General features: G+C 41.7%; 1 protein-coding gene across 4 annotated transcripts in view; it reads right to left on the bottom strand.

The window, feature by feature from the left end:
* The window catches only part of TENM3 (teneurin transmembrane protein 3), a 598,389-nt gene that overhangs the window by 108,690 nt on the left and 466,101 nt on the right, over window positions 1-23,598 (bottom strand). For all 4 annotated transcript variants that reach the window (XM_045997095.1, XM_045997094.1, XM_045997093.1 and 1 more), the window contains 3 exons: window positions 7,237-7,451; window positions 741-951; window positions 95-196 (listed from right to left, as the gene is read on the bottom strand). In XM_045997095.1, coding sequence (XP_045853051.1) covers window positions 95-196; window positions 741-951; window positions 7,237-7,451 — 528 coding nt within the window. The remainder of the gene's footprint in view (window positions 1-94; window positions 197-740; window positions 952-7,236; window positions 7,452-23,598) is intronic.

The raw sequence follows: 23,598 nt of genomic DNA on the forward strand, positions 1-23,598 counted from the left end.
TCCCCGTTCCTTTCTGGGCTTGCTGATTTTCTGCATTCCTCATCTTTCTACAGCTTATTTCTAGTGGCTTAAGAAAAGGCTCTAACATGCATACCTCTGGAACAATCCGGACCTAAAAATCCCGGAAAACAATGGCAAGTTCCAGAAACACACTCTCCATTTCCATGGCAATTTCGTGGGCATTCCACCACTGACTCTGAAGAAAAGAGAGAAGAGGAACACTTAGGGTGCGGCTTGCTCCTCACACGAGGTGAACTGTGCCTCTTTGATCGTTTTAGCTTAGCATGGAAGGAATGATGGATGGCCCGCTCCATCACCAAAAAAAGGATTCATTGATCTCAGATTATTCGAGTAGTAAAAGCAAAGCACTACCATCTGAAATGCAGATTTTTTCTTATATTTTATTTTATTTTTTTATTATGTTCAGTTAGCCACTGTATAGCACCTAGTTTTTGATGTAGCGTTCAAAGTTTCATTAGTCAATTTTAATACCCAGTGCTCGTCACAAATGCAGATGTTTTTAACCATTTTCAAGAAGCACCGTGCTCCAGGATACTTCCAAAGAACAGGTCCTCCCAACGCTTCACAGGATGTCACATATTCATAAATAAACGATTTAAAAATATGTCTCACGTTTCAACCTAGGAGTCACTCCAATCAGAGAAGACAACCGAGTTTCCATTCGACACCCTGTTTAGGCTGCAGCCCGGGAAAAAGATGCCTTTGAAGACCGTTCTTACCTATGACGATGGTATTAAAAGACACCTGCTCCGCGTTCTTCCCATCATTGTAAAAAGCCAGATGCCAGATTCCGGAATCCAAGTACTGGATAAAGCCAGCCTCATGCAGACTGACGGATCTCGCCTGCCGCCCTGCCCTTTCGGGCTCTAGCAGATTCCGCTGCTCTCTTGCGATCAACCTGCTGCCATCCAGGAGCTCGACAAAGTCATACTGAGGGGCAGGACAAGGACAGAGGTTTAGTGCCTGGCCGCATTTCAGTTGTAGCTGCTTCTCGCTTTGTTTACTTATTTTATTTTATTTTTTTGTTCCAAAGACTCCCCTCTGCTCTGATAAACAGAATGTCAGGGGGTGCCTGGGTGGCTCAGTGGGTTAAAGCCTCTGCCTTCGGCTCAGGTCATGATCTCAGGATCCTCGGATCGAGCCCCACATCAGGCTCTCTGTTAAGCAGGGAGCCTGCTTCCATTCCTCTCTCTCTGCCTACTTGTGATCTCTCTCTCTCTGTGTCAAACGAATAAATAAAATCTTAAAAAAAAAAAAAAAGGCAACGTCAGGAAATGGTTCCTGATGGACAGGTCCCTCTACGCAGAGCATTTCCATCATCCTGATGATCTAACCACTAACCAGTGATAACCACCATGATCTAACCCTGCCCACTGCACACTGCTGCCGTGTACAAACTTCACAAACCATTTTCCCCTTAGTGGGTGATCGGTTTCCAGAGATAGAGCTAAACCTAGCAACTGATAAAGAGTTGGATGAGTGCAGGCCGTGTGTGGATACAACCATGAACCGGCAACATTTCAAATCTGGCAATCTAATTCTAGACCTGGAGATCCTCTCTTCAGGTCGTCTCCTACTTAATCTGTGTGCAGTGACAACTGTCACGATAAGCACTCTATCCTTACTGAATACTCAATACTGAACCCGAATCCTCGTAGCCACCTTTCTAGGATGGCGTTGGTATTTCCACTGTAAGGATGAAGTAAACCAACCCCTGAGGGGCTCGAGGAGGGTTCGATCCCTTGTAAGCGGTGGAGTTGGTTTGTAAGGAAGCTCAGGGCTTTCCTACCACTCACCGTGCTCCTCTCTGTGACCCTGATATTATCATCCCAGGCACCAGGGACAAACTCATGGCTTTGCCCTCAGTTATGGTGAAACTAAAAACCAGTATCAAGATGCCTGTACATCTCTGTACTGGCCAAAAAATTCAAGTCCAAAAAATTCACCACTCCCGATAATGCAACAACAGAGGCGTTCTGAGGGGATGGCTGGAACTCTGCCCAGTTCTTATTATGAAGTTGATGTCATTAAGCTTAATTTTTGGTTTAGTAAGATCAATCATGAGCACTGGGTAGCTAGAATGCAACTGGAGGATTTAAAGATAATTAAAAATACGGAAGGTGACTGGTAAGAGAAAGGCTCTGTAGCCAGAGATAACACAGTGAGTTTCAAAGAGGCTGCCAAGACTTTCCAACATGGTTTTAATAAACTTGTTGGACAAAAGTTCCTTAAAAGTGGAGTGATTCAGTTTCTATAGACTCTTACCCGGTTTTACTTTATTCCTAAGGGTGAAAAATACACTACAGTGAAATATATATATATAAGTTTATAGCACTATCTCTGTGAATCACCAATATTCTACTTTCTGAGAGATTTCTGAAATGGAATTTTATCAGAGCTCTGTTGGAAGAGAAGTTTATTATATGAATCCCTTAATACAATCAAATTGGAATAAAATCAGCCTTTGGGATTCCGAGATTCATGATTAAATGTGTCGCCACCGAAATGATCGCAGACTTCTAACGTTACTACTGGATAGAATTTAGAATATCTGATTCAGTTTCCAACATATTAAAGTTTTTATTTAAATGTAAAAGCATTTTTTGTTACTTTTTCGTGTAGTAAAACTATCTCATGACATCATGTAGCGATGAGAAATACACACACAAAAAAGTCATAACTCGGTTAGCATTCAGTAACTTTTTTTCATTTCTATCTTACAAGGATGAAAATAATCACTAGTGTGGATATTTCACCTGCAAAAATTTCACTGGAATTGTATTCCAAAATTATCAGAGGAAAATGAATGCAGCATTTTCTAAAGGTGACTGTATCTCAAATAAGCCATTCGTTTTTCTCATCAGGTTTAAATATTTATATTAGCATGGCAAAGAGGCAAGGAGAAGTTTCTTTTTATGGCTCCTTTGCATATAAACATTTTTCTCCTCTGATAGTAAACTCAGTAACTGAAAGACTGAAAGGGAGGAAACTTTGAGATTTAACTGGTCTTTCAAGCTCCCCACCTTCATTGTGGGAATCACCATTTGCATCATACTGTGAACAATAAAATGAGGCTGGGCTTGCAGGGTCTGGAGGGAGGGTAGTGGGGGGTAAGTGGGGGGACAGTAGGGGGGGTAGGCCATAGTGGCTGAGAATCTGCCTAGGCTCTCCTGGAGGGCATTTCACACTGGCCTTCAGGAGGGCTATTCAAATATGTGAAGACAAGTCCTCTATTTAACCCTAAGCCTATATCTACATTAAGTAAACAAATGATACAGAACAAAAATATTTAAAACCTTTGTTCTCCAGGTGTAAAGTATAAAGCAATCACTTATGAACAGACTTGGGCTACTGGCTTTACTCTGTAATGCCTGTTCATTACCTGGAGACATGGATTTTTTTTGTGGGGGCAAGTCTTAGGATCTTAAACTATTTTTCGGATAACATTCAGTCTTGCCACTTTCGGGAAGTGATCATGAAACAAAGGTTAGACTTGATAAAGCTATCCTACTGGTTCATTTCTGAGCAGTTATGCTATCTCCATATGCTTAACTCAATTCAGTTATTAAAAGGATGAGAATTAGGGCATCTGGGTGGCTCAGGTCATAATCTCAGGGTCCACATGGGCTCCCCACTCAGTGAGGAGTCTGATTCTCCCTCTCCCTCCGACTTGTTCACTCTCATAAATAAATAAATAAATAAATACATACATACATACATACATACATACATACATAAAATCTTTTAAAAAAGGATGAGAACTCAATCTATGAATACTTAGCTGTATTTCCTTTTGAAGATTTTATTTATTAATTTGAGAGAGAGAGAGATAGAGCGAGTGCATACTAGGAGGGGCAGAAGGACAAGCAGACTCCCTACTGAGTGGGGAGCCCAATAAGGGACTCGATCCCAGGACCCCGAGATCATGACCTGAGCCGAAGGCAGACGCTTAACACACTGAGGCCCTCAGGGGTCCCATTTTTAAATCAACTTTGTGGTGGTGGCATGGTCTTGCTGTAAATCATTGGCATACAGAGGAAGGAGAGATTTTAGACATCATCTGATCCAACGGTTTCATTTTCTGGACAGACACAGATGCAGAGAAGTGAAGTGATTTGTTCAGGGTCACAAGGTCACAGAGTGCTAGGGGTGTAGGCTTCCAGAACTCAGGTCTCTAGCTACCATTCGGAAGCAGCCTTCATGCAAACGTACTTAAACGATAGTCAGTACACTGTTAACTGTAAAGCGTTAAATTGCTTCCTCAGGCTTCTAACTGTCCAGGAGAATGAATTGGGCATCAGGGAGAAGAAAGTCAATTGATTCCTTGGCAACAATCAAATGGACAGTTTTATAAAGGGTCACAAAGACTTTCAAAACTCAAGTGACTATTCTGAATGGCTGGCCAATTTTAATTATTTCAGGTTGATTTATTTAACGTTCCCCAGAAACAGAGAAATGTTCAGTTTGGGCCGCTTTATAGCATATTTCATGTTTAAACATGGAACTCAGAAACAGTTGTTTGCTCTGCTGATCTTGAATAAACCAGAAGAAGGAACGCTAATAACTGTGGAGCTTCAGAAAAGCTGTCATCTAGTTAAACACATATATTGTGGTAGGAAGGAAAAGTGGATATCATGTATATTGTATTTAAATACCAGAAGAATTATGGGAAAACCTGAAACCGCACTTTTTATTTCCCTAATCTCATATGGTATATAGAACTTGGAAAGAGTCAACCCTAAATCTTTAAATAAATCTTTAAAGTACACAACAATTTTCTTTTGAATTTATTTTCTGGACTGTATAGATTCTGTGCTCACTGTTGCGCGTATTAGCTTTGGAGGTATGTTTCTTCAGTTACAAAAAAAGTGATTTAAACATGTATCTGGTTCCAGTGAAAAAGTTATTTTTCTCTGTTTCACCGGACTATTGATATAAACGCAATCTCTCTGCTTTCAGTGAAGTTAGAGAGATCGACTTCTACTTGAGACAATCTGGTTATTATTTCATGCTCTGTATCACCTACAACATAAACAGGTGTCAAACATAATTGCAATCAGAAGTTTAAACTGGACACGGGCACACAATGGGGAGTATTTATTTTTTGTTAAAGATTTTAAACTTACTTATTTGACAGAGAGAAAGAAAGCACAAGCAGGGGGAGCAGCAGGCAGATGGTGAGGGAGAAGCTGGCTTCCCACTGAGCAGGAAGCCTGATGTGGGGCTTGATCCCAGAACCCTGGGATCATGATCGGAGCCGAAGGCAGACGCTTAACCAACTGAGCCATCCAGGCGCCCCCGCAATGGGGAGTACTTAATGTTCAAGGATCAAAGACATTTACTTTAATAATGTAGATATGAAAAATGTTATCAGAAAAATGAATGTACCAAAGCATGATATTCAAAGATTTCATAGCCATATAATTTATATATGTATACGAAACTTTCTCTGATCTACAGTGACATAACATTTAAATTTCTTTCTCCTTTTTCTTTAAATAAAAGATATGATTCTTTTATTGGTATATGATCAATTTTTCTTTAGAACTTATATTCCTAGGTTATAGAAAAAGCATTTCTCAGAAAATTGCATACTCTAAAACACACCTGAAAATCCTCCAGTTTGCATCTCATAAATCAAATTAAAATCTGCATGGAATTCTATGGGTAAATAAACTGGTTATCAAGTATAACTTCAGGCTCACCAGACTGTCAGTGTTAATTAACCATCTATTACATTTTTGGAATTCCTGTGTGACTAACGTAATAGCTGACCCTAGGAAAAGTCCGAGCTCCAATGTTATAGTAGGTCATTCAAATAATTTCTCTTAGACATAACAGGACCTCTTTTTTTTTATTTTTAAGATTTTATTTATTGGGGCGCCTGGGTGGATCAGTGGGTTAAAACCTCTGCCTTCGGCTCAGGTCATGATCCCAGGGTCCTGGGATCCAGCCCCGCATCAGGCTCTCTGCTCTGCGGGGAACCTGCTTCCTCCTCTCTCTCTGCCTGCCTGTCTGCCTAGTTGTGATTTCTCTCTGTCAAATAAATAAAATATTTAAAAAAAGATTTTATTTATTTATTTGAGAGAGAGAGAGAGAGCAAAAGCAGGGGGAAAGAGAGGCAGAGGGAGAGAAAGAAGCAGGTTCCCCACTGAGCAGGGAGTCTGAACATGGGGCCCGATCCCAGGACCCGGAGATCGTGACCCAAATGGAAGACAGACGCCCAGATGACTGAGCCACCAAGGCACTAGAATAATGGGACCTCTTGGGGCGCCTGGGTGGCTCAGTGGTTTGGGCCTCTGCCTTCGGCTCAGGTCATGATCTCAGGGTCCTGGGATCGAGCCCCGCATCGGGCTCTCTGCTCAGGGGAGAGCCTGTTTCTCCCTCTCTCTCTGCCTGCCTCTCTGCCTACTTGTGACCTCTCTCTCTGTCAAATAAATAAATAAAATAAAAAAAAAAATGGGACCTCTTTTAAATCACAGTTTCCAACTTAAATACCCCGATCCAGTATTAGATTATGAAAAAGCCTACAGAATTACTGATAGCAGCTCTCTGTGACTGTTACTGTGACATAATTTTCATGCAAGCTGACTGACTTTAAAGGTCCTTGAATGTAGGACAGAAGGGTATTTGAGTTGTTTTGAGAACTACACGTAGATGATCAGCCTTTGTTATCTATGGAAATTCTCTTGCCCCTTTATCTGAGGAAATGGTGGTTTGAGTTGATAAAGTTCATATCATCCTATTTATGTTTATGTTCCCATAATTTCTTTCCTTGTATGTCTGGCATTAAGTAGAAAAAATACGATATATTTTCAACAGCATGAATACAATGTTTGAGATGAAAATACCATGTGCATCTATTACATGAAAAGAATAAGATCCTCTGAAATCCTCATAGAATCTTTGTAAACCACTTGGAAAATCCATGATGTTTTCCTAGGTGCTCAGATGATGTTCGATATTCATTCAGTTACTCACAAATTTTAGTACATTTTAGTCCATCAATAACGATTAACGCAAGTCAGGAAGAAAATGCCGTTCTTCCTACTAATTTGAAAACCTCAAGTGTAACCTACATTCAAAATTCTTTTCACTGTAAAAGATCAATACAAAAGTGGTCCAACAGTTAAACAGCTGAACTTCAGAAAGGGGATAACTTTTAAAATGCAAAGTAGCAGTTTGCATTTTATTGACAACAAAGCTTACTTTTACCTGAGTATGGGAAGGGGGTAAGCCTTTTCGGCCATATACTCCAATCAATGCATCCTTCTGAAGAGAGATATTGAATTTAAGAAACTGTGGCTGATCAATGAAGAGCTGGGATCTCCAGAAGACCCCAGGAGGAATCTCTTGAATCGCTCTTCGGCCAATATCAAGTTCTCCAGAATCTATGGTGTTATTTTCTTGGGTAAATCCACCTAATTTTCCTGAATGGAAGAGATCCGTTGAAAAACGATGAGAAATTAAAACAACAACAACCACAACAACCAACGCCCTCCCTTTCTCCCCCCTCCCCCCCAAAGCCTCAAACAACAAAACAGCTTTCAGCTTTCAGAAGTTCTTTTCACTAAATGCTCAGGCATTCTTTCTTCTGATAAATGAAAGGTTTCAATATAATTTTCACTTTAAAAGCTTTTCTGTGAGCTACTGTTGTTCAACGAATTCTGATTTAGCACATTCTTTAAGATATTTAAAGTAAAAATCCTTTGACTTCCCCCAAGGTATGCCTATTACTGAAACTCTTTTCACACCTACCGTCTTTCTGGATCACTTGAAATGTAATTATCTTACAAATATATGTCTTGTTATTTCTTGGGAGAGATTAAGTCTGTTACTAATCAGTCCTTCTAAACATACCATAGCACTGCAAAGTGTAAATTAAGGCAGAATGGATTATGGAGATCTCCAAATCAATCTTTAAGCAAACAACAAAACCAATCAATGGCACGGATTCATGTAGTTCCCTCTGAACTCTGCGTTAGATTGAATAAAAACTCAAGATGCTGGAAAGGAGTTAGAGAACGGGTAGTGGGGACATTAGGCGGGGGAGGGAGGGAGGGATAAGTTCAGAGTCTCTCAAAGATAGGGAAGCAGGCTGCCATAATGTTTCTCTTTCTTTTGGCCCTCACCTCAAACTCACTCATAGCCTCACCAAGCATACTTGCATTACCCCTTTCAATGACCTATAACCAAGAACAAAACCTCTGTCCTCCCTAAGTCCCTGCCAGTTCCTGATTTTAGGAAACAGATCCAAGACTCATATTTTTGGGTATGGCCCCTCCCCTCCCTCCCTCTTTGCTAAGGTTCTTTCTCACTGTTCTGACAGGGCATGTGATAGAGGCTTTACAATTTGCCTTAAATAGAAATAAAGCCACATTGTTTTTTATTCAGAGAAGGCCCATGAAGGCTGAGGGACAGGATGAAACTGGAAAATTATCCTCTGTCCATTCAAACTACTTAAAGTCACAAAGGTGACTTCCTATGATTTTTTTTAATGTTACTCTGAGTACGAATTTAGGTATTACAAAGTATTATGTAGGGTCAACTACAAAAGAGCCTCCAGAGTCGTCAAATGAAAATTTAAAGAGTTTAATTTCAATCACAGACTTGTGAACTATCTTACTCTAATGACAGGAGGACAGAGTTTTCTATTATGAAAAGTTATTAGTTTAACACTGAATCCATGTTTGAGCATTTACCAGGGACATACACGAGATAGAAATATAAACCAAAGAACAGAATCTTAGAGATTGTCTGCTTATCTACCCTGGCTTCCATGGTTTCTGCCATCAAGCAACTAATTATATTGCTGGGAAAACAACACCATGAATTTGATGAGCTTAAGGATGATCTAAAGCCGTATATAGTTACAGGTCAGAAGAAGGTTACGGTATCACTGTAGGCTAGTGGCTGAAAGTTCACAGAAGTGTTAAACTCCGAGGTAAACTTTGAAGGACAGGTAGGGTAAGGTTTTTGACTTGGTGTAAACATCATGATTAAAAACTTGAGAGTGCAGGGGTGCCTGGGTGGCTCAGTCAGTTAAGCGTCCGACTCTTGATTTTGACTCAGGTCATGGTCTCAGGGTCGTGAGATCGAGGCCCACGTCAGTCTCCATGGTCAGTGGGGAGTCTGCTTGAGATTCTCTCTCTCAAATAAATAAATAAATCTTTAAAACAAACAAACAAACCATGGATGTGTAATTGGCTATGTGCTGCAGTTATGGTGAAAAAAGAGATCCATATGGCTAGAAAAGAAGTTAGGAAAACTGGCTTTGGAGTCAGTCAAACTGGGTTTGAATCCAGGCTCTGTCAATAACTGGCTGGTGCTCTTAAGGAAAAAAAATTTTTTAAAGATTTTATTTACTTATTTGACAGACAGAGATCACAAGTAGGCAGAGAGGCAGACAGAGGGAAAGGGGGAAGTAGGCTCCCTGCTAAGCAGAGAGCCCGACGTGGGGCTCGATCCCAGGACCCTGAGATCATGACCTGAGCCGAAGGCAGAGGCTTAAGCCATGGAGCCACACAGGCGCCCTGCTCTTCAGGAAAATATTAAATCTCTGGTTCTAAACCTCATCTGTAAAATGGGGGTGATAACAATGCAATCACAGAACTATTGTATGAATTACATAAGGCAACGTATATAAAGCATTTGGCCATCAGTGTATACTGAGTGAATGGGAGACAGTAATGGGTTTGTCGTGGGAGTAACAGAAGATACGACTGGAAAGGGAGAATGAGATCAGTTTGTGGAAGGCCCTGAAGGCCAGCTTAACAGTCTGGTCTCCAACACGAAAGACACCTTTGCAAAGGCACCCAGATGGCCAACAGACACATGAAAAGATGCTCAACGTCACGTATCATTAGGGAAACGCAAATCAAAACCACAATGAGACATTATCTCACACCTGTCAGACTGGCTAAAATCGACAGTGCAAGAAACAACAGATGTTGGTGAGGACGTGAAAAAAAGGTGCCCTCCTGCACCGGGTGGGAGTGAGTGCAAAGTGGTGCAGCCACTCTGGAAAACGGTATGGAGGCTCCTCAGAAAATTAAAAATAAAATGATACTACGATCCAGTGATCACACTACTAGGTATTCACCCACGGAATACAGAAACAGTAAGTCGAAGGGATACACTCCTCCTGGCATTCACTGCAGCATTATTTACGATAGCCAAGTTACGGAAGGGGTCCAGGTGTCCACTGACCGATGACTGGGAAAAGAGAATGTGGTATACATACACAATGCAATTCCTATTCAGCCGTAAAAATAAGGAAATCTTCTCATTTGCAATGATGTGGATGGACCTAGAGAGTATCATGCTAAGTGAAATAGGTCAATCAGAGAAGGACAAATACCATAGGATTTCACTCTCACGTGGAATTTAAGAAATGAAACAAATGAGTAAAGTGGAAAAAGAAAGAGAGAGAGGGAAACAAACCAAGAGGCAGACTCTTTTTTTTTTAATTTCAATTTTAAGTTTGCACTCATTCTTCTCACCCCAACTTCATATTTCTTCCCTCTCTACTATCATTCGTTTCTTTCTTTCTTTTTTTTTTTAAAAGATTTTATTTATGTATTTGACAGAGATCACAAGTAGTCAGAGAGAGAAAGAGAGGAGGAGGCAGGCTCCCTGCCGAGCAGAGAGCCCAATGCGGGGCTCGATCCCAGGACCCTGGGATCATGATCCGAGCCAAAGGCAGAGGCTTTAACCCGCTGAGCCACCCAGGCGCCCCCCAAGAGGCAGACTCTTAACTCTAGAGAACAAACTGATGGTTATCAGCGGGGAGGGGGCTGGGGACTGGGGGAATAGGCGAGGGGTTAAGTGGTGGGGGGACACTTGTGATGAGTACCTGGAGATGTACGGAAGTGATGATTCAGTATATCGTACTCCTGAAACTAGTATTACACTGTATGTTAACTAACTGGAATTTAAATAAAGACTTAAAAAATAGATACTTGAATTTGACTTAATATGGGCAAATTGTATTTCAATGCCATAAAAGCACTTACTTTTCCTGTGTTGTGTGGTGTATGCCTCTGTGTGTGTGTGTGTGTGTGTGTGTGTGTACATGCAGGCACGTGTGTTTATCGTAGGAGAAACAGAATTCCAGATTACTAAGGAAAGTGCCTTGTGTGATCACAGAGGAGTATGGCAGATATCCAGGTTATGCCACTGGGGTCTAGAATAATTCAGAATGAACTCATGCTTATAGATAAATGTGAATTTGAAGTAGAGTACCCGTAAATGCTGGGATTGTCTTCTACCCGGCCTACCGTCTGCTACAAGGACAAGTGAACCCTTGGTTGCAAAGGAGTTATACGTTAAAGGGAGACCATTTGGCTGAAGGTGAGATGAAGTCATATTCAAGGACATTAAGGACACACAGTAGCCGCAGTCTCCCTGGCTTCACTTTCTGTTGCTTCAGCTACCTGACGTCGGCTGTGGTGTGAAGGCAGGTGATCCTCCTTCTGACGTATCCTCAGAAAGTCAAAAGTAGCCTAACACCACATCACAAGGCCCGCATGGTTTACCTCGCTTCATCTCTCCACAGGGGCATCCCCCCCCCCACCCCATTTACGGCAAACAGCAGGGTGAGTAAGGAGAGTGAGATATTCTGAGAGAGAGAGAGACCACCTTCACATAACTTTAATATATAGTATTGCTGTAACTATTCGATTTTGTGCTTACTTACTGTTGTTAACCTCTCATAGCACTTAATTTATAAATTAAACTTTATCCTGGGTAGGTACGTATAGGAAAAAGCACAGTATATATAAATTTCAGTAGGATCCGTGGCTTCAGGCATGCACTGGGGGTCTCGGAACGCCTACTCTGCAGCTGAGGGGGTCTACCACAGTGAGAAGCCTGGAAGTGGAGGGACGAGATGGGATATAGTTGCCAGAACCCGGGGATGAGGCAGGAGGGGCTGTACAAGGAAGCTTAACAAAACCTCATTATTTACAATCCCACCTCCTCTTTTCTCTTGATGTCCATAACCACGGCAGCTACCGGGCCTGCTTTTCTTTAACTAATAATATAATATTATGATATGCTCCAGGGAATAAAAATTAAAGGGGCGCCTGGGTGGCTTAGTGGGCTAAAGCCTCTGCCTTCAGCTTGGGTCATGGTCCCGGGGTCCTGGGATCGAGTCCCGCGTCGGGATCTCTGCTCAGTGGGGAATCTGCTTCCCCCCACCCCACTCCCTCTGCCTGCCTCTCTGCCTACTTGTGATCTCTGTCAGTCAAATAAATAAATAATGTTAAAAGAAATTAAAAATTGGTTTATAGTAATCCTTGTAATTTTTTATGTATTGGCTCATAGATTATACACCACATCATTCACTGAAATACCAAATATTTATTTTATGGCAGTAATACATATTCACTCTAGCAAAATTAGAACACAGAGCTAAAAACAAAGATTAAAAAAATATAATCCGACTACTCAGAGATTATGTTCATTTTCTCTCCAATCAGATATCTTTCTGATTCATATGGAATTTTAAATACCTGAGGCCAAATGTTACTATACATTTTGGATGTTTCTTTGCAATGACCACCTACATATGTCATAAATTAGTTTTGTTTGTTTGTTTTTATAAGGTTTCTTTCTTTTTTTTTTTTAAGATTATTTATTTATTTATTTGACAGACAGAGATCACAAGTAGTAGGCAGAGAGGCAGGCAGAGAGAGAGAGGAGGAAGCAGGCTCCCTGCTGAGCAGAGAGCCCGATGCGGGGCTCGATCCCAGGACCCTGGGATCATGACCTGAGCCGAAGGCAGAGGCTTTAACCCACTGAGCCACCCAGGCGCCCCTGTTTCTTTGTTTTTTAAAGACAGGGAGAGAGAGAGAATCTTAAGCAGGCTCTGTGCTCAGTGTGGAGGACATGGGACTTGATCTCACAGCCCTGAGGTCATGACCTGAGCTGAAATCAAGAGTTGGAGGCTCAACCAACAGAGCCATCCACGTGCCCCCAGAAATTAGTTTTTTTTTGTTTTCAAGATTTATTTATTTATTTATTTATTTGACACAGACAGAGAGAGAGAGAGAGACCAGAAATAGGCAGAGAGGCAGGCAGAGAGGGAGAGGCAAGCAGGCTCCCTGCTGAGCAGAGAGCCTGATGCAGGGCTCAATCCCAGGACGCTGAGACTGTGACCTGGGCGGAAGACAGAGACTTAACCCACTGAGCCACCCAGGTGCCCCCATAAATTAGTTTTTAATGAAAAGATTAAAGAGAGAAAAAGGAGAAATGGAGCTAACTTTATTGAAGACCTATGGTATGTTAAGTAGTTTCACCTAATTTATCTGTTTTGAATTTCAAAAAAAAATCCATGAGGTTGACATTATTTCGAGATGAAGAGACTAAGGCTCAGAGAAATAAATTACCTGCCCAAAGTGAGTGGTAGAATCAAGATTCAAAGTAGGGTCTGCAGAACTCCAAAACTGTGTGCCTTACATAGTCATCAGTAAAATCTTTGCTTTTTATTAAAAAAAATTATTTTAAATTATTAAGTTTTGAATTTGTCTAATTTATATAAAATCAGATGTGGTAACCCATTGAACCACACCAGAGACTCTGCTTGGGTTTCAGTTTTAGGATATAAAGTTACAGGTTTTTCTATACTTATTTCTTTTTTAAAAGATTTTCTTTATTTATTTGAAAGAGAGAGAGCAAGCACACGCAGGAGCAGGAAGCGGGGGAGGGGCAGAGGGAGAGGCAGAGGGAGAAGCAGACTCCCTGCTGAGCAGGGAGCCCCTACATGGGCTCAGATCCCAGGTCCCTGAGGTCACCACCGTAGCCCAAGGCATATGCCTAACCAACTGAGCCACCCAGATGCCCCTGGAGTTATTTCGATTAGAAAGAAATGCCCAGTTCTTATGAAATAAGCCCTGTCGTGGATACTGTAATGTGAAATTCCTTGAGTAATAATTTATACTCAATTCCTAACAGGTTCTTGTGTTTTGGTTGACTTCCACATGAAACTATTTTTAAAATACTGAATAAAGTAGTAGTCCTTTTCCCCACAAAGACTGGTTGGTACACATGTCATATTTACATAGGGAAGTGGTTCCCATTTGGTCGCACTCATCAAGTTCGTCCATCACTAAGGCTATCATTATACTTCATTGTTATTAGCAAGTCCTATTGTTATTTTCTGAAGCTTTCCTGATCTAATCCACTCAGTGGCGCTGATCCCATGCAGAGCTGCTATAAATGGTTTTTAGCAGCTGGAATAGCACATCCGGGCTCTGAATGCTGGTAGGCATAGAATGGTGCTCATCACAGAACCTTGTTTCCCCAGCCGTCATCCCCGCCCAAGCATTAGCTTTGGAAATAGTAATCAAGTTGTGACTTGCAGGGTCTCAGGTTTTGCTTTGTTGTTTTCTCCATATGCTGATTTCAAGGGGTTAAGGTTTTTCTCACAGAAATGATATGTGTGCCTACCGTTGTATCACTATGTGTGTTCACTTATCCAATTAGTCCCACAGCAATTAAACAGGTGGCTCCTTTTCTCAAAGAAGGTTCTTTCATTTGTGAGACAGAAGAACCAAGGTTGATTGGATGTGCCTGAATGGGGGCAGTAGGAGTTGAGATAATTTTTTTCTTGTCTCCCTGTAATGAAAAAGATTGACTAATCATAACATCATGGCATCTCAGAGTTCAAGTGCCCATGGAGGTCATTTTGTCCAGGAGTCTTCAAATAAGAGGAGTCATACTCCTAGGTATGAAGACTACATGAAGACTTTTTTTTCCTTCCTCCCTCGCTCATTCCTTCCCTTCTTCCTTACATATTTTGGGAATATTTTCAATGAGGAAAGTAGTAGTCTGTTTTAAGGGAATTAATTTCTAGAACCTCAACAATGCCCATATGTAGACTCTCTTTACAACAGAAGGGCATATCTCTCACATATTCAGAATCTTACTATGACACATTGTCTTGAGCATTTAAAGCTTCTAATGTGCCAAACAAAGGCAAACTTGAAAGTAGTTTGTTGACGAAGCCTCCTTTATTTGAGACACTATAATCCCAAGGGAGAGCTTTAGTGTCTTTCCCTGTCTTGCATGTATTTCTATCAAGGACAAAGTGTGGCATTAAGATCGGAATATTTAAGACTGTTGGTAGGTTGTGAAGTCCGAGACATCAAGAGGGAGAGAGAGGATGTGAGGGCGATCTGGCTGCGACATCTGTCACCCCATTGATCGCCAGGGTTGATTCGGCTGATCTGGCTGGCTAGGCGGGTGTCCCCTTCCTCCCTCACCGCTCCATGTGCGTCCCTCCCGAAGCTGCGCGCTCGGTCGAAGAGGACGACCTTCCCCGATAGAGGAGAGGACCGTTCTTCGGTCAAGGGTATACGAGTAGCTGCGCTCCCCTGCTAGAACCTCCAAACAAGCTCTCAAGAGGGAGAGAGAACATGTCTGTTTGGTGACCTCATTATCCATCCTAACCGCTGCCAGAGAACGCCTTCCACCGGCAGAAGTTTCATGACTATGAAGACAACATCCATAAGGTGAGAACTATTAAAGGCAGTGATGCCTTATTCAATCCAACTGCCAAACCTGTCTCTCTGCTATCGCCTTAGAGAAGGAATTCAGAGCTGTGACGACTGCGACAAAATGTATTATTACTTCATTTGAACTGAAGAAATCAGTCAGACTTTTTCTGACAGAAAGTTTCATTTTAATGAGTCCTAGCTCTGCCAGGAAATTATCCAGTATTTCCCACAAATTAAATGAGCCAATTAGAGGTATTTAAAACATATGCTACAACAAAAGCGTTCAAAAGACGCTGTAACAACAAAGGTAAATGAAAAATGAACAGAAGTTCCATTTTCCAAGCCATTCTGTGGATATCGGGTTAAACAGAGCCACTAAGTTAAAGAAAGAGTAACGGGTACAATTAGGAGTGTTTCGCTAAGCCTTGGGAATGCTCTTTACGGATATACTTAACAGAAGCTGAGAAATGGGTGGATTTGGAAGACTTGGGAACAAATACTTTTGAAAGCAGGTAGTTGGGGGCGCCTGGGTGGCTCAGTGGTTTAAGCCACTGCCTTCGGCTCAGGTCATGATCTCAGGGTTCCGGGATGGAGTCCCGCATCGGGCTCTCTGCTCGGCAGGGAGCCTGCTTCCCTCTCACTCTCTCTGCCTGCCTCTCTGCCTACTTGTGATCTCTCTCTGTCAAATAAATAAATAAAATCTTTAAAAAAAAAAAAAAGAGAAAGCAGGTAGTTGTCAGTTCTGTGCTTTCAGTAAGACTGACAAAGACAAGTGACGGAGCTGACGGCTTGCAGACCGCTAAACACACCTTTTAGAAATAGATCACGACGTGATTCTTGACATATGACTAATAAGGATTTCAAACAGTTGAACAGCATCACTCTAAAAAAATCCTTTCCTTCCCATCTGCTTATTTTGCAGCAAGATTTCTTATATTTATGTTTATAAAAAAAGAAACAGGAATAAAACTGATACTGAATCTTTTTCCTTTGCTTTTGTAATAATATCCATCCATGACTACCTGGACTATTTGGGAAAGCCCCCATTCACCTTACTCGGAGAGGTATTTTTCAATACATGTACACTTTTTATATTTAGTAGTTATAAAAATGGTTCACATAGCTATAGAATAATTAGGTTGATTTTAGTCAAATGGGTACAACTCATAATTATGAGCACAATTCCGTTTAAAAGAAAACAGGTTTTCAAAACATTTATGAGTCTTATGGTTGCAGGAAATACACTTTAATTTTAAATCTGTATTCCTATTTTGTCTCAAGGCCCAAGAACGAAATAGCTTGAAGATCACTCATCTAGTCTAGCTTTTCCTCTGAAATAGGACTCTTGCTTTAAAGTGCCCATCCAGTTCTATTTGTTTCTAATTGTTACACAATTTAGAATGAATATATTTTGGGGCGCCTGGGTGGCTCAGTCAGTTAAGCGTCTGCCTTCAGCTTAGGTCCTGATCTCAGGGCCCTGGGATTGAGCCCCGCATCAGGGTCCTTGCTCAGCAGGGGGGCCTGCCTCTCCCTCTCCCTTTACCCTTCCCCCCTGCTTGTGCTTGCTTGCTCTCTCTCTCCAATAAATAAATAAAATATTTAAAAAGAAAAAAGAATTAATTTGTTTTGAATTAAAGTCTTATAATGGATCTTTTCTAAAAGACAGATGCAGACCTGACCTCTTACTATAATCAGAGATGGAGTGGGACATGGCTGACTTTCCTTTACCTAAATCCGCTGACCCGGTGGCTTAGATTAGTGTAACGTTCTTGCAAAAGCCTCCAGTGTGAATGTCAGGGGACGATAGTCCTGTGAAGGGACTTTGTCTTTCTAAATTCTGTACTACGGCTTTTCAAGTCCCGGCTCCTCTCTCATTTGGCCAAGTCAAGTGTGGTCAATCCTGTTAGCGTTTTCAAATGCTCTTCATGGATTGGAACCACACCTGGAAGTCAGCGAGCCATTGACACAGTTTGATAAACTTGTAAATACTCGAGCAACCTTTTCCTCTGAAGCTCATCAGTCCTCCCAGATAAAAGCCAGGACACAGATGTCTTTCATCCTGTCCTGAATTCCAGAACACTTTGGCTTCAGAGGAAATAAAAGGAAGGCCAGTTCTGGTGCTCTCTGTCCTCCCTCACTGAGATCACTCCATCCTTAAGCCCCCGGAGCCTGAACCTGGGAATGATCATAGGAAACGGGAAGGTTGTTTGTAGGTTTTACTAAGAGGAAAAGGAGGAAAAATGGAGGAAAAAATAGAGAGGGCAACAGAGTGCCCTGTAGTTATTCTAAACTCAAAGCGTGTAGGTTAGGAATCAAACCAATTAAAGCCTTCACAGTAAGAGTGAGGTGTACCATGTCTTCTAACACAATAGGGTATCATCTTGAAGATTTTTTTCCAACATGTCCTGTTGCGTCTGAATGTGAGAGCCACTAGCAGTCTTTTTACCTACTAACTGTGAATTTCCCTTTCATCAGTAAGGATGTGTCACAACAGTGTGAACGTCTTAAAATATGGTTGTCAGAGCGTGAACACATAAAGAGGTCACATCCCTGAAATTATTGTTACTCCTCTCCTTCTTAGGTGATCCCCCATTTCTAGGCAAACACATCAGGAAAATTTTTTCCAAAAAGTTGGCATTTTTCAGGTACTGTATTAACCATGCCTTGAACTCTGAGATATTGTATAAATAATGATTTACCAACCCTAGACGTTATAAGGACAAAATGGAATATTGAAATTATACTCGTTATCAGGAGGTTTGGTATCTGTCTGAAAATTATTCTGTGATATCAGAAAAAGCACAGATGCTCAATACTAACTATTTTGCCATTCCAGATCATGACTTTGCTGCCTGCACAGGATGTGAGTAAACAAGCCCATAATTATTAAAATGGAAAGGCCGAAAAGAAATACAACTGTGAAAGTCTAACTCCATTGTTGAGGAGGGTGAATGACAGTATCATCTGAAGTCCTGCAGAGGCACAAATAATGATGTCAGGAAGAAAGGTTATGCATTTACAGACAATCAGTAGCCCACCCTCCAAGCCTATGACATCACTTTGGATTCATACCCTGACTCTGAGATCTCTAAGAGAACGTCTCTCTTTATAAACAACCGCATGCCGTAACTTAGCGTGATGGACAGACAGGGTTGCATCGCAAGTGAGGGGAATTGAAACAGAACTACTTTGCGAATACAGTTTAATGAACACAAATCTGTAGGGCACCTAGTTAAGGAACTATTGCACACTGCAACTCAAATTATATAAACTATACTGAAAAAAACGCAAGGCACCTGCGGCCCTTTTAGCCCATTTCTTCAAATCATAGGCGATCTTCAACTTGCTATAAAATTTAATTCTCTGAAATTGTCCAGTATTTGAGAAAATTCATACACAATGAACAATAATGTAAAGTTGAAAAGCACTGGAATTATTCTGTTTCAACAGGACGAATCATATATATATACACATACACATGTATGTATATATACGTACACACACATATATACATAGTTTTAAAATCTGTGCTCAGGAGTTGAAAAAATTTTTTGTTCATACATAATTGACACAAAACGTTACAATAGTTTCAAAGTACAGTGTGACAACCTGACACTTGTACCCAGCGTGGAGCAGTCACCACGGTGAGTCTCGTTGGCAGCCATCACCTCAAGTAATTACAACCTCCTTCTTGTGATGGGAACTTTTACGACCTACTCTCTTAGTGAGGGAGACAGACCATCAGAGACTCTGAACAACAGAGGACAGAGAACAAACTAACGGTTGATGGAGGGAGGTGGGTGGGGGTCTCTTGGAATGCTCCCTCTTGGGATACTTCTCTTCAGAACCAGCTGCTCTGCTCTGAGAAGTCCAAGCCCCATGGAATGTTCTGGTCAGCAGCCACAGTTGAGTTCCGGCCAACATACAGCAGTAAGTGCCAGCCATGAGAGCGAGCCACCTTGGACTTCTAGCTCAGTGGAGCTTTTAAACAGCCCCAGCTGACATCTGAAAGCAACCGCATGAAAACACCAAGCACAATCACCAGAATTTCCAAGTCCATGTCTAGAATCAGGAGAGCTTATACCAACTGTTCTCTTAAGCCACTGAATCTGGATGCAAGAATAAAGAACCAAGGTAGTCGATGGGCTCAGTTTTAGACCCGTGAAGTTTGAGGCACCTGGGAGACACCCTGATGGAGAAGTTCCAAAGGGACCTGGATGGATTTTGCATAGTTGTCTGGAGCTCAAAGGTAGAGAAATATCTATCTATATATATATCCATATATCAAATATACCTACATTGATTTGGGAGCACGCAGAATGTAACATAGCACAGAAAACGTGACCGAAGCCAGGAGAGCTGATAAGAGAACCCAGAGGAATTCTATTCCAAAAAAGAGCAGAGTTCTGAGTAGAGGCAATGGGGAGGGATCAGCAGGAGAAAGTTAAGTCAACAGATGAGTCAAGTTACTGCCAAAGAGTCAGGAAGAGAGCCAAGGTGAATGCGGTATCACAGAAGCTACGAGAAAAGAACATTTCCATTAGGAGGGTTAGGTTAACTATCATATGCTACCAAGAACTCAAAGATGATAAGGACGGAAGAGTCTTCATTGATGCTACCAAGGTAGCACGTGATAACCCCAGAAGATCAGTTTCAGTGCATGACGGTAGAGAACGAGCCATGAGAAAGGGGTATACGGAAGGTGAGGAAATGAATGTAATGAATACAGATGCTGTGCGCACGAAGGCTGGGTGTGACAGGAGAAGGGACAAATAGGGTAGAGCTGGACTAGGAGGGAGAGTCGAGGGATTTTGGGCTTTTTTTTTTTTTTAAGACGCTGAGAGGCCTCCGTAGGTTCTCATGTTCCCGGCAGGTGTCAACAGTGGGGAAATCTGGAAGACACAGAATGGGATCAAGAGTGCTCGTGGAAACACGAGCCTCGAATACAGGGCAAAGGGAGTGAACGTACAGATCCAGACACGCAGAGGAATGATTTGTTTACAAGAAATTAAGAGAACTTCCTGGGGAGGTTTCTACTTGTTGTTGAACAGAAGGGCCCATCTGTTGAGAGAGCTGGTTTCTGAGGACTGTGGGAAGATCTGGAACAAGGGTTGACAAGTGTGGATGGGAGTCTGCAAGGGGAGCGGAGTAGGGCGGCCAGACCCTTAGCAGTCACTGAGCTGGGCGATGGGTATTATGTACACGTGAGGAAATTGAGGCTCCAAGAGGTTAGGTAACTTGCTCAAGGTTACAAAGTAAATAAATGAAGGAGCTAGGAACTGAATACAGGCCTGGGTCATTCTTTCCAGTACATTACGCTAAGTGAATTCCTTGGTCCAGGGGAGTAATTGTAGTTTCTGGAAAGAGACAGGTATTAGAAGTTAAAAAACCTCATTCTCTTCTCTTCATCCACATTGTCCAACGTCCATCAATTTTGCCCGAGAGCCCACACTTCTGACACTTCGTCTCTAAAACTGGCAGTCATAGATGGTCTCATGGAACATAATAGAAATTGTTTTATATACTAAATACCACTTAGAAGCTTCTGTTTAAATGGGCTTACAAGCTAGCAGGGATTTTCCTGAAGTCTTAACCCTATGACTGTTCCTTAGCGTTGTACTTAGAAAATGAGAATAAAATAGGACTCATTCCTCATTTTGCATAAACAAAAGTAGTGTATTTAGGGGCTGTGACTCAGTTGTCATTATACTTAGCACAGTTAGATCTCCTAGTGAGCTTTGTTCAGAATTCTAAGGCTCTCCTAATGGTGGAAATCTCAAATTTCTAAAGAGATGATGTGATAGGCTTCTCTGGATACTTTAAAAGCTGACATCGTGGACGATGGTGAATGGACAGGGCAGACTCATCACAGAGGTTTAAAACCTGTGATTTTCAGGTACCTCTTCTGTCTTGTAAATACGGTCCCCTCCTGCCCCCCGAACCCCATGGCTGTAGGTATTTAAGAGATACATGGAAGTGTTTAAGAGATACTTGGAAAAATGGAAATAAGAATCCTCACAGTTTAGGGTTTTGGGGGAGGGTGATGCTGTTTGAGACATAATGAAGAAGACAAGTGACTACTAATTAGGTCCCACTTTGCAGACAAGGTGTGAGCCCAGAGCTAGCCTTCCTTTCCGTAAGGAGGAATGCCTATGAACGCCAGTCCAGCTGGTGGGCTGGAGCATCAGTTCTCCAGAGTACCTAACTCATCCTGGGGCATCTGGTGCCTGTTCCTTATGTGGGGAGCTTCTTTACAGGGCTAGGCTAGGCAGAAGGTTCTTTCCTTCCATGTATATATAGTCCTACAGCCTCACGTCAACTGTACACAGTGCATTCTGCGATCACGTCGGGGAACTTCAGTCTCTCCTAGAGGAGGGGACTTTCAGAGCAGTGCTATTGAAAGTGTGGGCCACCATCCTTTGTAAACAGTGAAATTCTGTGAGTAAGCGTCAACCAGTACTTGTTTAAATGGGAAACACAGCAGAGCAAGCACACCAGGGTGCATGTCACAAAATGAGGATAAGCACTATTTTGGGAAACGTATTTCAGACCAGTATGGGCATGGGACAGAGTGTGGATTTCTTACTGCAGTCACAGAGAAGAGTTCAAAACTCTATTCGCTCCGCAGAATTTCTGAAGCTGTATGTACTGATATTTTTTCTTTTTTAAAAGATTTTATTTATTTGACAGGGAGAAAGAGCACAAGCAGGGGGAGCAGCAGAGGGAGAAGGAGAAGCAGGCTCCCTGCTCGGCAGGGCTCGATCTCAGACCTTAGGATCATGACCTGAGCCGAAGGCAGATGCTTAACTGATTGAGCCACCCAGGTGCACCCCCCGACACACACACCATGATGTTCTTTCAAATGCCTGGAACTGCTATGATCTGAGATGGTTTATTCCAACAGTACCCTAAAATCTTCTTGCAGGATCTGAACCACGAAGCCCCTTGACCAAAGTTACAAAGTAAACAGGTGAAGAAGCTAGGATCTGAACGGAGGTTTATGTGAGCGGAGGACCACGGATTCAAGCAGAAGGATGCACTGCCCGGCAGAGTACCAGGGACCAGCACGCGGCTGGGGGAGCATCTCTCAATCCACAGCTCTCTTAGTATTATGCCGCTCAAGTATTGTGGAACTAATTAGCTGTGCTCTATTTTCATCCTCACCATGATAAAAGGCCAGGATGTTGTAAAAGAACACATGCCTACAAGAAGCCTTTCTCTTTTTAGACTAATTTCTTGAGTCTAAAAAAAAAAGTTCCTTCCACGTGTGGTTAGTACGTGCCATCGGGCTCTTTTCATAGAAACCATCCGCTTTAAGAGACAGGCTACATTTTAATCTCTAGAAGCCCAGAATAAACACTCTCCCTTTCTATGCCATCACTTGAGCGAATGGTTCATCTGTGTGTTATCAGTGTATAAAAAATTAAACAATTGTTTTCTTAGCTGCAATTTCCCCCGCCTACAGTTTTCATTCCTAATAGGTCACCAGCTTATAGTGCCATGGTACACGTGGAGTCTTACATCAAAAGGCTCCATACAGGTGTGGGGCAAAGGGTATTTATTACTACCATGAAAATTTAATGTCTTATAGAATTCCTCAGGCTCCCTGAGAAGGAAGAGAAATGCCATAAAGTATTGTTGTTAAAATAAAACAGAAGATGAGAAAACAGAGAACAGAAAAAGGATGAAGGCATTAGTCATGGTGAATGGGTACGTGTCCAATGGCAGCATATATAAAAATATAAATAAATAGATATTATGTTATTTATAAATACGCAATAGCTTCTTTCTAGTCTTGCAGAGAAACTAGCCACACGAGGACGGACATAATTGATGCCAAAGCAGAAAATAAATACATGAGATAGGAAAAAACAAACGGGGAAGAAAAGCTTGGGAAATGCTTAAAGGCAGACAATATATTTACGTAACCAAAAAAGGTATCTTGATCCGGTTGCTTTGAGATATAAAGTATTATGACATTTTGTAAAAAGTCAGAGATTGCCAAGTGTCAAAATACACACACACACACGTATCGAAATAATGGGCAGGTGTATATAATATAAATATATACATGCAT

This window comes from Meles meles, chromosome 2 (genome assembly GCF_922984935.1).
Source record: "Meles meles chromosome 2, mMelMel3.1 paternal haplotype, whole genome shotgun sequence".
In the NCBI taxonomy this organism is placed as follows: domain Eukaryota; kingdom Metazoa; phylum Chordata; class Mammalia; order Carnivora; family Mustelidae; genus Meles; species Meles meles.